The sequence below is a fragment of the Schistocerca americana genome, chromosome 5 (assembly GCF_021461395.2).
Source record: "Schistocerca americana isolate TAMUIC-IGC-003095 chromosome 5, iqSchAmer2.1, whole genome shotgun sequence".
Lineage (NCBI taxonomy): Eukaryota > Metazoa > Arthropoda > Insecta > Orthoptera > Acrididae > Schistocerca > Schistocerca americana.
The window spans coordinates 588,656,453-588,673,112 of NC_060123.1; the positions used below are offsets into that span (position 1 = coordinate 588,656,453).

A 16,660-nucleotide genomic window follows, 5' to 3' on the forward strand; every position below is an offset into this window, starting at 1 on the left:
GCAATGTAGTCGAATTAAGTCGGGTGATGCTGAGGGAATTAGATTAGGAAATGAGACACTTAAAGTAGTGAAGAAGTTTTGCTATTTGGGGAGCAAAATAACTGATGATGGTCGAAGTAGAGAGGATATAAAATGTAGAATGGCAATGAAAGCGTTTCTGAAGAAGAAAAATTTGTTAACATCGAGTATAGATTTAAATGTCAGGAAGTCGTTTCTGAAAGTATTTGTGTGGAGTGTAGCCATGTACGGAAGTGAAACGTGGACGATAAATAGTTTAGACAGGAAGAGAATAGAAGCTTTCAAAATGTGGTGCTACAGAAGAATATTGAAGATTAGATGGGTAGATCACATAACTAATGAGGAGGTATCCAATAGAATTGGGGAGAAGAGGAGCTTGTGGTACAACTTGACTAGAAGAAGGAATCGGTTGGTAGGACATGTTCTGAGACATCGAGGGATCAGTAATTTAGTATTGGAGGGCAGCGTGGAGGGTAAAAATCGTAGAGGGAGACCAAGAGATGAATACACTAAACAGATTCAGAAGGATGTAGGCTGCAGTAGGTACTGGGAGATGAAGAAGCTTGCACAGGATATAGTAGCATGGGGAGCTGCATCAAACCAGTCTCAGGACTGAAGACCACAACAACAACAACAACCATAGTCGCTACGATAAGATCGTGATCACTAATCTGTCTCCCTGACACCATCATTAAGGTCTGGCCTATTTGTAGCTACAAGGTCTAAGATAATTCCATTGGGTGTGGGCAACTGAACTGCTCAAGACGGTTTTTGGAAAAACATGTTTTCAAAAGTACTTCATAAGACTATGTCTTTACCCCTGCAGTGAGTCTATAGATGTCTCAGTCTATATTTGATAGGTTACAGTCGCCTCCAACTAGAATTGCATGATCTGCATATTTACATGTTACTTACCATATACTTTCTTTGAATGATTCTAGAACTGTCACAGTGGAATCAGGTGGATGGTAATAATCCAACAATTCACTTTGTTTCAGCTACACCTTTTATACGTGGCCAGATAACTTCACTGTCGCACTCAGCTTTGACCTCAATAGAGACAATATTTTTGTCAGTTGCAATGAACACTCCCCCTCCTATGGCCTCAAACTTGTCTTTCTAATATATGCTCCACGATTCACTAAACATCTCAGAGCTTTCCACTTTCGGTTTCAGCCAGCTCTTGGTCCCAAGAATAATTTGAGCATGAGAACTTTCCTGGATGGCAGTAAATTTGGAAACTTTGTTACGAATAATTTGGCAATTTACTGATAAAATTTTAACAGTCAAAGCAACTTTACTCCAAATGCAGTCTGATTTCAGTATCTGCGTATCGACTAGTGAGTGTTGATCAGGTACCTCAGACAGGGTGTATACACGGACAAGGAAAAGAAATTCCCGGATTTCCCGGTTGAAAATACACTTTCTCCCGCATGAAAATACACTTTTTCCGTGTTAAATGAAAGTATACTTTTCCCCGGCACTGTAAAACTTATCAATCCTTAGAATGTTTATCGTTTTCACACAGACGTAGAATTTGCCGGCTCTTTAGAAAACGAAACCCAGGAGGAAAAAACATGTTTTGGAAAGATCTTTGATGTGCAGCAACATGTACGCTGCATTTCTTCGTTTTACGGAGGTATAAATTCGAATTCCACCAAACACTGCATGTTACTTTCTTAAGCAATGAAATCGAGATTGCGACGCCCTTTTGTAAGCCAGTCATAGCTCATGTCACGTGATCTCGGCAGCTGATGACAGCACAGGACACGTAGTGTAGTCAACCAATAGCAAGATCACTCTTGAGTAGCGCGAACACACAAAAGGAAAAGTTAATGGTTTAAATTAATATACATAGTTTTGCTAGAAGAAAAGCAAAGCTTTCACAAATAATATTGGTCTCTAAGATTAATAAGCTGCAAGAGAAGGTAAGGTTCCACGTATAATGCTGATCATTTTGCGCGTGTTAAACTTTAAGATACATCACACAAACGTGGCAGTAGAATTTTTAATAACGACGTAAATGTCTGATCTTCTGGGCTCAAAATTCTCCTAGATGGTCGTCCTCAAAGAGTTTATTTTTAAATGAGAGTCAAACGCTGTGTGATTTAAGAAATTTATCGTACATTCTCGCACATAGTTCATCTTGCGTAAAAGGAAATTTACTTTGAAAGTAACACTTTCAAACCATCATTCGCAATATTTTCCCTTGACCTGTTAGAAATTGGTTCGTTTCAGCAGTTGCCAGAGAGCAAAAGATAACAGGCGTCACTGCAGGAAGCCCGCATGTTTGTACGTCTAAAATATTAAAAAAGATCTTGCATTATGTCATAAAAGAAACAAGACATCAAAGGATATTTCAGGAGCATCGGAATTTCGTGAACTATACTAAAAGGCATTATTCGGCTTAAAGTGCACAACCGTATGTCCAGATTCGGATTTAAATTTTCTTGAGTACCAGTACTGTATTATCTCATGTCTGGTTCTTTATTATGGCATAATGCCATACGAGCTAGAAGATGGAAAACGTGCACTTGAAATGCAGCGAACAGTTGAAACTAGCCAACCGTGTGAAATTAAACACTTCGTTTCAAATAAATTGACTGCCTCAGCGCAAAATATTAATAAAAGCCAACTCTCTTTAGCAAACCGACAAAAATAACTTCATTGTTCTGCAAGGTGATTAATGCTTGACTGTCAGAAAAGTGGAAGTAAAACCTGAAACTAACAACATATTTTAGCCTTCCGTTATTATGCGAACGTATTTTAATTCATTTGGTAGCTCCCGGCCACAGAAATCTGTTTTGTTTTTATTAAATGTAAGAGCAATAAACGAAGAGGAAACAGCCAAATCACTAAACGTAAACACAAGTTACGTGGAGACTACCCACCTCCCCACTACAACTCCGACTGCTCTGGGCATCAGCCCTGGATGTACGATATTTCCGAACCGGAGCAATTTAGATAGTGGCGCCCAGCCACACATCTGTAGTCAGAAGCGGGAGAAGGTACTACTCATAGGCGACTCAACTGCGCATGCGCAAGAGCCCGCCCACAACTGCTCACATAAATCAAATGTAAACAGCTGTCATGTCACGCTCATCGGAGGCAATTTATTGTTAGGAAGCACTGCATATTCTTCCTAAGGCCTTTGACACACTTTGGTTGGCAGACGCTTGTATGAGCACTGTGTTTTGTTGTTGTATATGGCGCATTTCCTTTGCGACTTAAGTTTTATTTCCGTTTTTCTTTTTTTTTCCTCGTTCATGTTTTTTTGGCTGCAGAATTATTCTGCTGAAGCAGGATACAGTAATATCCTTCGTTTGAGTATTGGTTCTTACCAGTCAAATACACACAAATTTAACTGGTAACTAAAACAAGGAAAAGTTCCCGGAATTCTAAAAAATTCCCGGGTTTTTCCCGGTTTTCCCCCGGACGAAAAAATTCCCGGGTTTTTCTCGAATCTCCCGGGTCGTTTACACCCTGCTCAGACTACTGCCTTGCCTAAAAAACACCCATGTGTACTCCACAAGTACTCTACTACCCAAGAAGCTGCTTCCTTTGTGTAATGCACCCCTGACCTATCATGGACAGTCCTACAATACTCCACCCGATATATGCACCCAAGACCGTCATAGAGTCAACGAAGCCTTTGGTTGAGGCCCTCCACTCGGTTCCAAACCAAAGGACCCCGATCAACAGTGCTGCAAATTGTGAGCTATGCTTGCACTCCAAGCATGAGGATAACAGCTTTCACCACCTCCTCCAGGTGCCTGTACATACTGAGGATGGCCTCAGAACCTATGTGCCGATGTGAGCCACAATTTGCAGATGACTGGCCCCTTTACTCGATAGCAGCTGGAAAGACGATCTCCATATCTTGGATGAGGCAAGTCAGCAGATGTACTGAGTGCACACTGGCTATCTTGCCAGCCCTGAACAGTGTCTTCCGAAGACTGTCATAAAGCGCCAAACATTGGAGCTCCCAATAACAAGCAAACCCTCCCCATGTGTGCCTGCTTGGACATTCCCTGTACACTCACAGGGTGAACAGGCGAGGCCTAGCAGCCAGCCTTCAAATTGCCCCTCCATCTCGAGCGACAACAAATGCGTTACCACCCACCACTCACGCTGGTCTGAGGGCAGATCCAACATGTCAGGTGCACTAGGAGGTGTCTCAGTAGCAGAGCCTGTGGGTGAGACAAGCAACATCTGTGGTGTGCAATGCAACACACCAGATTCTCCGCTACGGCTACACCCTGCGGCAGCAGCTTGAAGGCATTCTGATCATAGCAACTATTTGTGAACTGCAACCAGTTCTTCCTACATCTACACACAGCCTGCACACATCCTAGCAAGACAAACTGAAGAAGGAAATTATAAAAGCAGACAGAAACCTAAATATGCAACTTGCTACTCTCTTGATAGGTCACTAACGGATGCTGATGCCATAATGAACTGTGTAGCTGGCTGTTCAAAAGACATGGAAACTGCGCTACAGACTATCTGAATTTACACTTACAGTCAAAAGTGTGAGATGAAACCTTTTAAACAGAAAAAGACACACAAAATTTACGAAATATGGTCCTAGGAAAACACAAGAAAAGCTAAAGATGTAACTTGGTGCTGTGGAGACGTTTAGCAGGCAATGGAGCAACTTTCTCAAACACTTTTGAAAAGATTGGAAGGAGCGATTAGTCTGTAAATACAAATGGTTTGCTTATCTCCAGTTTTGTAGATGTGTGTTACTGCAGCATATTTACTTCTGCCAGGAAAAATGCACTGAGTCATGGACTGACTACAAAGATAGCTCATGGATAATCCTCTTAAATCGGCACAAGATTTTAATATTCTGCTAGAAACACCAACATAGCCATCAGAATTACTACTCTTTAGTGGCCTGATGAATTTTGTAACCTTTTAAGCGTTTATATTTTTGAAACCAATGTCTGTTGGTGATACATGCAGTACCTGCACAAGTAAAACTAATGCATACGTATTTGGTTGTTTATTTAGGCACAGTGTTTGCAGCCATTGTGAGGAAGTAATCATTGAATCTGGTGGTCAATTATTTGAAAATGTTGCCATTCCTGTGAGAACTATTTGGTGGGGGCTCAGTTTTAATTGAGGGACTAGTTTAATTTGTTTCATATTTTTGAAAAGTTCTGCATAGTTTTTGACTCATTCTTGGAGTGTGTGGTGTAATACATCACTTCTGTACTATGGTGTGTTGCTCAATGGCTACCTAGTTGATGAATGATGATTGTGATTCTTGAAATTATTAATTAGTTACACAGTTTGGAATCAAAATTTTTTGGAGATTTTATCATTGTTTATGCTGGTGAACTGATATGGATGGACCCTGCGCATCTTCAAGTTGGGACGGCAAATTGCAAGATTATCACAACTTGTTGTACCTGTTGGATTCTGAATTTATTTTTTGCTTCAACATCCTGACTTGGAGAGGTGGGGCATGCCACTGAGAAAAGAGAGTGCCATGACAATGTGGGCAACACCACGGTGAGCAGATAACAATGAGTTATGTGTCAAATCGTTCTATTCATTCATATCGGCACTCGCTCATCTAATGTCAAGTTGAAAGTATGAACACTAAATGTACAAGCAATGTTCTAAATTAAATAACTGAATCAGAAGACCTAACATAAGTGTGCAAGAAGACGATTTCTAATATTTAGTACAAAGTTGAAAACATGTTACAGTTTACACGTTTTCAGCACAAGATTCAACTCCTATGGTGGCAAAGTTGATAAAAGAACACCAACATGGTCAATGTAGAAATATATTTTATTGGTACAAATGTTCTGAGTTGAAGATAACAGCACTCAGTCTAAATAAACTTATATACATTTCTAAAAGATAGAACATTGCAAGTATTTTTTTTTTTTTTAGCACAGTACACAAATTTTGCTTTTTGAATGACAAAGTGGACAATTATATCATACTGATGGTAATGGGAGTTTCAAACTTAATTATTGCTTGTGTTCTGAAGTAGAAAGAGTTCTCTCTTCCTAGAACAAGATACTTTAATCCCGGGAGTTATCCACCCTTTATCCTTTGTTTTGTTCAATTTTGCACTTACTTGTTTTAGGGGGAAACAAGACTCAAAGTGCTGTAGGAATATGTTTGAGAAAGAGTTCAATTTTCAGTTAATGCTGTCTTCCTATAATTTCTATTCAAACACTACAATCAAATCACAGTTTATGATTCAGCAATACAATGCTTTTCTTCTATGATCTGTACCTAACTGGTCAGAATATTTTATTAAAATTTGACCACTGTCTATTAGTTTTACAGCTAAATAACTACAGGTTGGTGGGTCTAAAAGCAGATTTGACACTTGCACTTTGTCCTTCAATCCTCATGGAGAATTTGACAATGGAAAATGCCCCAAGCTGAGCAACAACAACAATTCTAGATGATCTCAGTCAATACTATCTGGCCAAAAATCAGCTTTTAATTCTCCACAAACATTGGCTTACCAGTTAAGTCTGCAAAACCTTATCAAAAGCAATGGTAAGTTCTGTTTGGAACAATAACAATATGGAAAGGATAGAGGAGGCGTTGAGTCACAAACAGGCATGATGAAAAAAAGACTGCTAAAATATTCAGTTTTCAGGCAAAGTCCTCCTTCCAAAATAGAAATCACACACACACACACACACACACACACACACACACACATTCACACACGCACAACTCATGTGCACATAGCCACTGTCTCCGGTAGCTTCAGCTTAATATTTTAGCAGTCTTTTTCAGTGTGCCTGTCTGCGATGCAATGCCTTCTATATATGGTCAGTAGTAATATATCCTTTTCCTTTTGTTGTTTTTCTGACCTTATTAAAACTGTTTCTAGCTGCAGCATGAATCTTAAGATACTTCCTGCTAGTGGTCTGTACACTGTCAGCATTGCAAGATTGTGTGTTTCCTGCATGCAACAACACAATATACATTTACTTGAAAGGTGTGGGACTTTCTCCTTATTGGTTCTAACTTATGTATGACATTAGCTTGTATCTTTCAAGATGAATCTGTTCACTATCTGAATCTCAATTACTGTAAACTCGCATATGTTAACACAACAGCTACAGATGCACAAAATTAAACTCATAATTAACTGTCACTTCTACAGCAGCTTTTTAATCACTAACATCAAAAATTAGCAGCCCTCAAAAGTTTTACGGATGTTTACAGTATCAGTGTTGCCAACATATTCTTGCTGGCATTTCTTTCAACTCTGTTCTCATTTGCTTGAGTTTACAAGAACTTTCTTGAATAACCTTATAATAATGCTACTTACTCTAGCCCTTTCCAGGTGCCTTGGCTTCACCCTACCCTTTTTCAGGTGGCTTGGCTTAAGGCAACCTCTACACTTCCAGGTAACTTTACTGTTGTCATCTGTGTGTTGTCAATTTATTATCACTTGATAACAGGAAGTCTTTTCCGTCTTTATTTTCCCCCAGTTTCATCCTGACGATCACACAGGCTCAGTTGTGGGTAATGCAGATGGTAGACTTCAGTTTATTGGTAGAATACTGGGGAAATGCAATCAGTCTACAAAGGGGATTGTTTAAATATCACTAATGTCACTGCTTCTAGAATATAGCTCAAGTGGGTGGGGCCCAAGCCAAATAAGACTAAATGGAGATATTGAACATATATAGAGAAGAGCACCACGAATGGTCCCAAGTTAAGAAAGTCTATTACCAAAGTTTCAAGAACGGACTTTAAATGATGACTCTAGCAATATACTACAAGCCCCTATGTATCACTCATGCACAGAAGGATTCAAACATTCATTCTTCCCCTGCTCCATATGTGAATGGAACGGGAAGAAACCCTAACAACTGGTACAATGGACATATCCTCTGCCGTACATCTCACAGTGGTTTGCAGAGTATAGATGTAGATGTAGATGAAGAACCTTTCTTACATACTTCAATAAAATGTAATCAAAGGCAGTGCTGCCCTTGTACAATTCTGTGGGGATGCTTGGATTAGGTGTGTACCTCAGATAGGTATCATACCATTAATTATGAATTCTCACATCATTTTTGTATATGACTGGATATTACACAAAAATATAATTTCTTTGGTTGATAATCATGTAATACTTTCCAGAATTGTGGAAGAAACACCTCATTAGATGATGTGTCTCACAGAAATGTCAACTACAATAGATATGAGCATTTTCCTACAAGGGAAATCAGAGCTCACACGGAAAGGTATAGGTGTTCGTTCTTTCCGTGTGCTATACGAAATTGGAATAACAGAGAATTGTAAAGGCGGGTCATTGAACCCTCTGCCAGGCACTTAAATGTGATTTGCAGAGTATCCATGTAGATGTAGAAGTACTACAAGAGTTAGCTACTGACTAGAAGTCTCATTTCTTGTAAAATACAAAGACAAAGTAGAAAATAAATATAGTGTGGAAAATTCTGGCATACTGTAAATAATTTAGGAGTGAGGGAAACAACTCACCAAATAATAACAGTTCAGAATCATGTACAGGCATGGTCGGTTGTTTCCTTTACTCCTAAATTATTTACAAAGAAGGAAACAAGTTAAACCATGAGGAATAGTGGAAATTAAGTTGATTCTTCTTTGCAGTTGTAACCATACAATACAGTAAAAGGAAAATAAATGTGGTTATTGACAAATTGGAAGTCAAGCAAAAAAAAATTACTTCAAATTTGAGATGGAAAATAAGACAATACAGCATAAAGGATGGAAAAGAAAAACAATGTTTTTATTTTATTTTATTTATCAAAGAAATCACCCCATTTGAATGTTTAATCCTCCTAAAGCCCTGTTTCCATGTTGTTAATGAGATGCACATGAGTGCTTGTTATCATTTATTACTTCTTTCAATACAACAGGGCACTCACAAAGAACAAGATATTCTAAATAATGAAGAATTTATTGAACAAGATATAACAATCTGAATAGAACTTTCTTTTACAAAAACTAGTAATACACTACATGGAAGTCAAATGGTTTTCCTTGTCCACTTCAAAGCACAATAATTGTAATTTCTAAGTCATTATTTTTTCACAACAACCACTCTTTGTGTACAATAATAATATATACACACACAGTTTCAGACTAGAACAGATGGTTCAGTTTTCTGTAAAATTAATTCATATATAAGTTCATCAACAAGCTAACCTGCTAGAAATTTATAAGTGAATGAAAGTGCTTCTATCTGTTTGTTTAGTTACTGTTACTTACTGAAATGCTAGATAGGCAATATCTTATAAAACATACTTTCAATCAGAATGTGTGTCTTTCTTCATTAAAAAGAACTAAAAGCATACAACAATTGCCTACATTATTAAAATATTCTGAAGAGAGCACCACTGCTTGCAGAAAAGCGGGACTTAAGTTACAGTTAATACACTTTCACAGTATCTTGGATTATTGCAATTCATTATCTGATAACGGTCATTCACAGTTATTAACATAAAAAGGTATGTCACATAAAAGTGACAAGATATAACACCATACACTAGCCCTGTTATAAATATAAAATAACATATAATGATCATTTTAAAAAATGTTAAGAAAACTTATTAATAGTGAAATAGCTGTACCAGTACAATTGTACAGGATAATCAGACCATCACAAAATATTTTCAGTTCTTCATACTGTGAATTATTTAAATAACTGACATCTGAATTAGGCTGCTGAAGGTGTTAGAACGCTACAATTCACAACCAAACACCCTAATCAGTCATTTGTAATACTAACAGTTACTTAAAAGACATTTAACGTGGTTCTAACACATTAAGAAGAGATCTATACTAATAAAAAATTCTTTACAAAAAAACGTTTTTCACTTAATTAGATAATACTTCAGCAAATGGAATCCCATGTTACTTAGTGTTTATGTCACAAGATGGTGAACATTTAAAAATAAACACTACAAATCCTCAAATAATAACAGTGAAGTCTATGTAGCAATAAAACTTGTAACCTATAAATACTCCACCAAACCTGTACCTACAAGTTGGAGGGCACCTGGAGGATGTTGCCATATTAACTATAAATTATAAAAGAATGCCACAAAATGGAGATACACGTTCAGCTTACAAAAGCCAGCAGCTTTACTTCCCGAAATATGAACTGTTGCTTAATTAATTTCTCTCTCTGTCACTACTTCAAAAAAAAGTAAATAAACATTTAGGAACATGTTTGTTATGTGTTTAAAGCAATACAGAAATTATTCTTTACCCTGTCATTGAATTATTTTAAAAATAGCCATATGTTAATAATAAGTATGGTTAATACTATTACATTACTGTTAAAGAGTGTATGTAACACAAACCTGTCCTTCAACAGATTTTCCACAAATTTTATTTCACAATAATTGCTTTTTTATAGAATAAATTCTGATCTGAATTACACTAATATTAAACAGTTATTAAAATTACTTTATGTTACTAACATATCTCACAATTACATTTTGTATTTAAGCTACACATGACATAAAAAGTTTGTCATTAGGAAATTACTGCATCTGACAATTTATATTTACATAAATAAATCACATACAGGCTCAACGCATGTTACCACAATCAACAGTGTTCTTTCTTCATTCTGTGTATGCTGTTAAGACATCAACTAACTCAAATGAATTTGAGTGAACAAAACTATGACAATGCACAGTATGACCAGGTAAGTATCTCAAATGTGAAGAAATATTTACAGCAAACTGAATGAATTTTTTACTCACAACAGAAAACACAGCTGTTAAGTCTGAAATTATTACAAGCTACATACAAAAACTAATTGGAAAGTTTTTGCTAGGCGAAAACAATATAACAGACTGAAACAAAAGTCAGAAAATAGCACTGTTCCTTCACAATCTTATTTCGATGTGGCTGACCAACTTCAATACCACAGTGAAAGCAATGTATAAAAACAAACCAATTTATATATATTTTTACCTGAACATAGAAAAAGAGTTTCACATGCCAAAAGTCTGCCAGTGAGCTTTTTAAGTACAGTACAATGATGTCGGAAGTGTTTCATAGTGCAACAATCCACATAATGCTGAAACAGTTAATGACACTACGAGAAAGAGCCTGAATGAAATGTTGAATATCTATCAAATAAAATAAATAAAACATACTTTTAATCTAGCAATACAAAGTGTAATTTCAGTTACGATATCACCTCAGAAAGACTTGAGTTTGATGTAAAAGATGACATGGCAGTGGTTCAAGTATAGCTTAGAAAATAAATTCCAGAAGAAATATGAAAATATAAAAGTTATTCATACTGATATCAAATGAACTACACTGAAATAAGAGCTGAAAAGTGACATCATTTTGCTATAACTAAACTTTCACCACCAAAAATTTGAAAAAGCTAAGTGGATGAAATTAAAATATTATATAAAACTTAGTACATTCTTCTGTACAAGTATGTCTTTTGTATTATATGTACATACAACACCAAAACATTGCAATTCTGGTGTATCTATCAGTTCACAGTAGTCACTTCCTTCACCATTTTAATAATACTTATCACATAGTCACATATGGCTACTCTGTAATAGACTGTACACATAAAATCGAATGATCTTTGCAATCATTTTCTCTCTAGGTTGCTTAATACTGAATTCTACCACTGACCTAGTTTTCATACAACTATGGGAGCTGCAAGAGAAAAACAACAGAGTCATGAGGATGGATGGAACTTGTAACCAATTTCACTTGTACTTTTCTCTGAGCCTGCTGGTACAATTGCTCTTTTATATTTGGTAATTCTATATTAATTGCCCAAAATTATCCCTAAATAAGATGACAATAATAATAATAATAATAATAATAACAATATTAGTAATCTGTACTGCTTCTGTCACAAATTGGAACAAAATGCACTACATTTTATAACAGTTTGCAACAAATGCTCTTAGAATTATTATGTAGTTCTATAAAAAGCTATTGTGGAAGTAAATCACTAGACAGAACAGAATGATCTGAACTAGACAGTAATTTTTTTGACAATCTACCCATCCCTATTAGACAGTAGTTTCTTTTGTGGATGAAACTTAAAAGTTGCTACCAACATATGCAATATGGTGAAGATATATATCCTGTCTTAACATTAAAGTTCAACATATTGTATTCATAATAAGAAACAGTTAAGCCAAATGGAGTCTAATAACAATAAAAAAACTATACAGATCCACTGCATTTGTTAAAATAATAAAATCTTGAGCTTTAGGGTAGAAAGTATCTTCTGCAAAATGTAAGAAAACATAATTGTTATAAAAGCCAAGGAGTTAGGACATGCAATGGGGAAGCAATTTCTGGAAGTCTTTGGCACAGTAGTCTGAGTGACACAATCTATTTCACACACTCCCAATGTTTCTCCTCCTTCAGAAAAAGTCTAAAGATTTTTCAGGAAGACACCTCCAGTTCTCAAGCTCAAGATTCACTGATTGCTTGTGTGTGTGTTTGTGTGTGTGTGTGTGTGTGTGTGTGTGTGTCACTTTTGATATTGCAGCCAGATCATTGTTTCACCTGTTCATACATATACTCTTCCCATTTATTTTTATTGCTGTTGTAGCATTGGTAATTCTCTATTCCCATAGAACTGACAATGTACATATATGTAGCCTTTCATACAATTTTGGAAGCCCACTGCTAATTCATAGTAAGTCATTTTGAAGACAATAATCAGACGTCTCATATTACTTTCACTGAAACATTTCCTGAAAAAACAGGAGCAAGAAATAATGAAAGATAAAAAAGAGAACATTAATTAACATGTTCAGTAATCAAATAGTTACAAGAGCTGACAACTATTCTTGTACATGAAAAAGAAATCCTTATTGTCATTCTTGAATTGAAACAGAAATTGGTCCATTTATACCAGATCTAAAACAGACTTGCCTACAGAAATACTTTCTATTAGCATTTGCTTATACAATTAATTACATCTTTACTAGGCACTGCAAGTTTTATTCCAGTGATATCAGTGACAAACAATTTGCCATGGCTTTTTTCATTCTTTGTTTATGGCGAGAATGGAACTTTTTCATAACTTAAAATTAGGTAAGGACAATTTCCTTTAATAACAATAATGGACCTAAAAATAAGTTTACACACCACTGATCAGTAAAAGGCACTTTCGATAAGTTAGTGCACTTTAATTAGTCCTTTATTTTACCCTTTGTGACTGGGATGTATTTTTCTGCAGTACGATAAGTGGTAAAATTATCAAATGAAGAATTTGAAAACTAAAACTGAGCTCAGTAAACAGGAAGCACAAAACTCTCTCCTACTGAACAGCTGGACACTGAAAAATCTCATAAAAATTCTCAAAGATTATTTGTTACGAGAATTTCAGAAAATATTATATCACTGTGCACTACTGTTACAAGATGACATCAACCATTGTGATAATTAATATGTTTCACTTCTAACAAATAAATTTGAGAATTTACTTACTAGCACAAACAAAAACAACATTAATGAATTCAGACTTAGTCATCTTTCTACAAATTATAAAATAAAGTATACTAAGAATACGTACACTCTTTTAAAGTAAAAAGTACAGAATATCATTCAGCACTAAGATAAAAGGCCAGCAGCTAGTTTCAAATATATATTAATGTACTGAGTTCAATCTGCATTAGTTGGTATTGTTTTAGTGTGATAAAAATGCACATACTGATTCTTACACTGAATGTTACCATTTTAAATTTGCTTCTATATATAAAATTACAAAATATATTCAGGCTTGGTGTCAACAATTTGTATTAGTGCCAGCCAAATGTAACCACATACCCTCATATAAAAATTCCACCAATACATATGGAGATACCTGTATCCTGATAAAAAAAATGTAACAAATATCTTACAACAACATTTCTGGACAGTTTATACTATTTTAAAGCTTCCTTCAAATGTACATGTGTAATTGGCAGTTTTGTTTTGGTAATATTACAGAGAAACGCTGGCTGCAAAACTTGTGATTCAACATATTTGGTTAGTATTTCCATTACCTGTATGGCTTGGAGGATCTATATCCATATCTGGTACAGGAAGTGCTGGATTGTGTTTCACTGGAAACAAGTCAGAAATGAACAGCACCTGAAACAAACATGTACTTTAAATAATCATGTTGCTGACAGAATTTAGCGTGAACAGAAAACGTCTACATGGAACATATGTGGAAAAGGGGAGGGGAGGGGACAAGAGAGGAATTTAAAACAGAAATCACAACTAAATAAAAATAGATAATATTTCCCGTTACCAAGCAATATATATTGCGTTTCATAGGCAGTTCAGTGGAGAATATGATACCTACTTTGTTCTTTTACTGGAAGATACTATACCGTATTTACTCGAATCTAAGCCGCACTCGAATCTAAGCCGCACCTGAAAAATGAGACTCGAAATAAAGGGGTGGGGGAAAAAAAAAAAGATCCCGAATCTAAGCCGCACCTGAAATTTGTGACTCGAAATTCAAGGGGAGAGAAAAGTTTTAGGCTGCACCTCCAAATCGAAACAAAGTTGGTCCATTGTGATATGAGACACAATTTAGGTCGAATGAATGACGATACAGCTACAGTAGTTTGGTTCAAGTCGTAAGCTTAGCAGTTAAGCTTTACCAGGTAGCCATTGCTATGCGTCAGGCTCTCCGTCCGTATTTATATGGGTACCGTTCCTTTTTCACGTGCTTCGTCTAGTTTGAATAGTTTGCTTATTTTGCTTTGATCCGATAAGTGCCGTTTTCTTTGTTATAGGTGTTTACGTCACTCTAAGCTGAAAATGCATTACTGTACAGTGTCATGCATTGTTTGTCGCATTCTGATAGTGCGTGTTTACGGCCTGTCGCCGCTCGCGGCATGGCTTGCTTTTTTAAAAAAAGAGAGGAATCGACTCATTAGCGAAACAATGGCAAGAGACTGCTATTTGTTGTTACTTACACTGCTGCTTTCTTTGATAATGATCAACAAGAACCAAATAATAGACTGCGTATGATAGAACATGTTCTAAACGAGAGTTAGGCGAAAATTTTTCTCCGTTTGAAAATCTTTGCATCCGCTTCTTTAGTACATCAAATTCTGCACAGAAATTAGTCATCTTAGATTTAAAAATCTAGTCAGTTGCCGTGCTTCATTTCTGACTGTATCACTATTAGGCACAAGAATAATACGAATATAAACATGACACGATACGTATATTCTTCCGCGTTTGCTATTGTCTCACTCCAGTATCGTAGTTTATTAGGCAGATAGGATTTAAATGAGATAGCAGCAAACACGAAAGAATACATCGCAAAATGTTTATATTCGTATTATTCTTATGGTGAAGAGAATACTGCATGTGATTCACATTTCATCAGGTTCCTATTAGCAACCATCTATTCTCACAGGTAGGAAAAAATTCAGAACGTAGAGTTGGCCATATTGACAAACATCCCAAACAATCTTGCCAGTTGGATTTTAGTAGTACATTGAAATTGTGCTACATTCGAAGATGAACAATACGGAATTTGTATTTACTTCGTTGGATAAAGTATGAAAATGCAGTGGCCGAAACTCGGGGTGGAGAAAAAAAGCTCGTCTTCCACCTTTTTTTTTTTAAATTTATTTACTTACGCAGAGGTTTTGGGGCCAGTATTTATCTTTGTGCCTACAAAGCATGCCTGTGTAGCGCTACATATATTTGACGGCAAAAGTTAGTTGTGGCGGCACCTACCAACATTTTTCAGAACTTCCGCTTGCTTTGCACTCGATTCTAAGCCGCAGGCGGTTTTTTGGATTACAAAAACCGGAAAAAAGTGCGGCTTAGATTCGAGTAAATACGGTATCTATGGAAATTTGTAAAGATATGTCAGTATCATGTTTATTGTTCATTTACAGGATCTCACAATGTGAGAAGCATCTCTGACCATGTTTCTATACTGTATTGTTCATGTATATGGGCCAAAATTTCTTATGTACTGGTGTCCCAAATAATATACTGCTCCTAATCACTCCCAAATTTGATCTTGCTGGACTTACTGAAGACCTTCTCTCCTTCTGCTGGTCTGTACAGCTGAAACAGTTTTTCGCCACCTACCCTACCAATCAGACTCAGCCCAAAACCAATACTGAACCCAGCCTGATTCAGTTCATTCCTCCATCCAACCATGATCCACCCCTATATCATCTAGTGGTAACATTCCAGTATTTATTAACCACAAACCTAGCCCCACCATCATTCCCCAAATCCCTTGACTTGGAAGCCAACCTTACATCAACAGAAAGAACCACAATACACCTCTCCCCTGAGACTCTCTCCGTCTCACTCTCTCCTCACTCCTGTCACTTCCCACACTCCTACCTTCTATATGCTTCCTAAAGTAATAAACCCAACCACCCAGGATACCCCACTATGCCCTGCTACACTGTGGCCTGCTACTGTGTCCCCACTGAGAGATTCTCTGCTCTTGTGATCAACACCTTCAGCCTATTACCTTATTACTCCTATAAAAAAAGGTGCAAACCATATATTCAACCAACACTCCACAGTTCCTGTTCCATTACCAAATGGCACACTGATCATCACTGTTGATGCTGCATCTCTCTGCAATAGTATCCCCAATGGTCATGGC

General features: G+C 36.5%; 1 protein-coding gene across 2 annotated transcripts in view; it reads right to left on the reverse strand.

Moving 5' to 3' along the window:
• Positions 1-16,660, reverse strand: part of LOC124615419 (putative phosphatidate phosphatase) — a 115,154-nt gene that overhangs the window by 19,135 nt on the left and 79,359 nt on the right. Inside the window, exons 6-7 of one of the 2 annotated variants that reach the window (XM_047143292.1) lie at positions 14,061-14,148; positions 12,130-12,764 (exon numbers count right to left, since the gene is read on the reverse strand). In XM_047143292.1, coding sequence (XP_046999248.1) covers positions 12,739-12,764; positions 14,061-14,148 — 114 coding nt within the window. In that variant the 3' untranslated portion in view covers positions 12,130-12,738. Of the gene's footprint in view, positions 1-12,129; positions 12,765-14,060; positions 14,149-16,660 lie in introns of those variants that run through there. The other variant, XM_047143291.1, reaches the window with a different exon arrangement.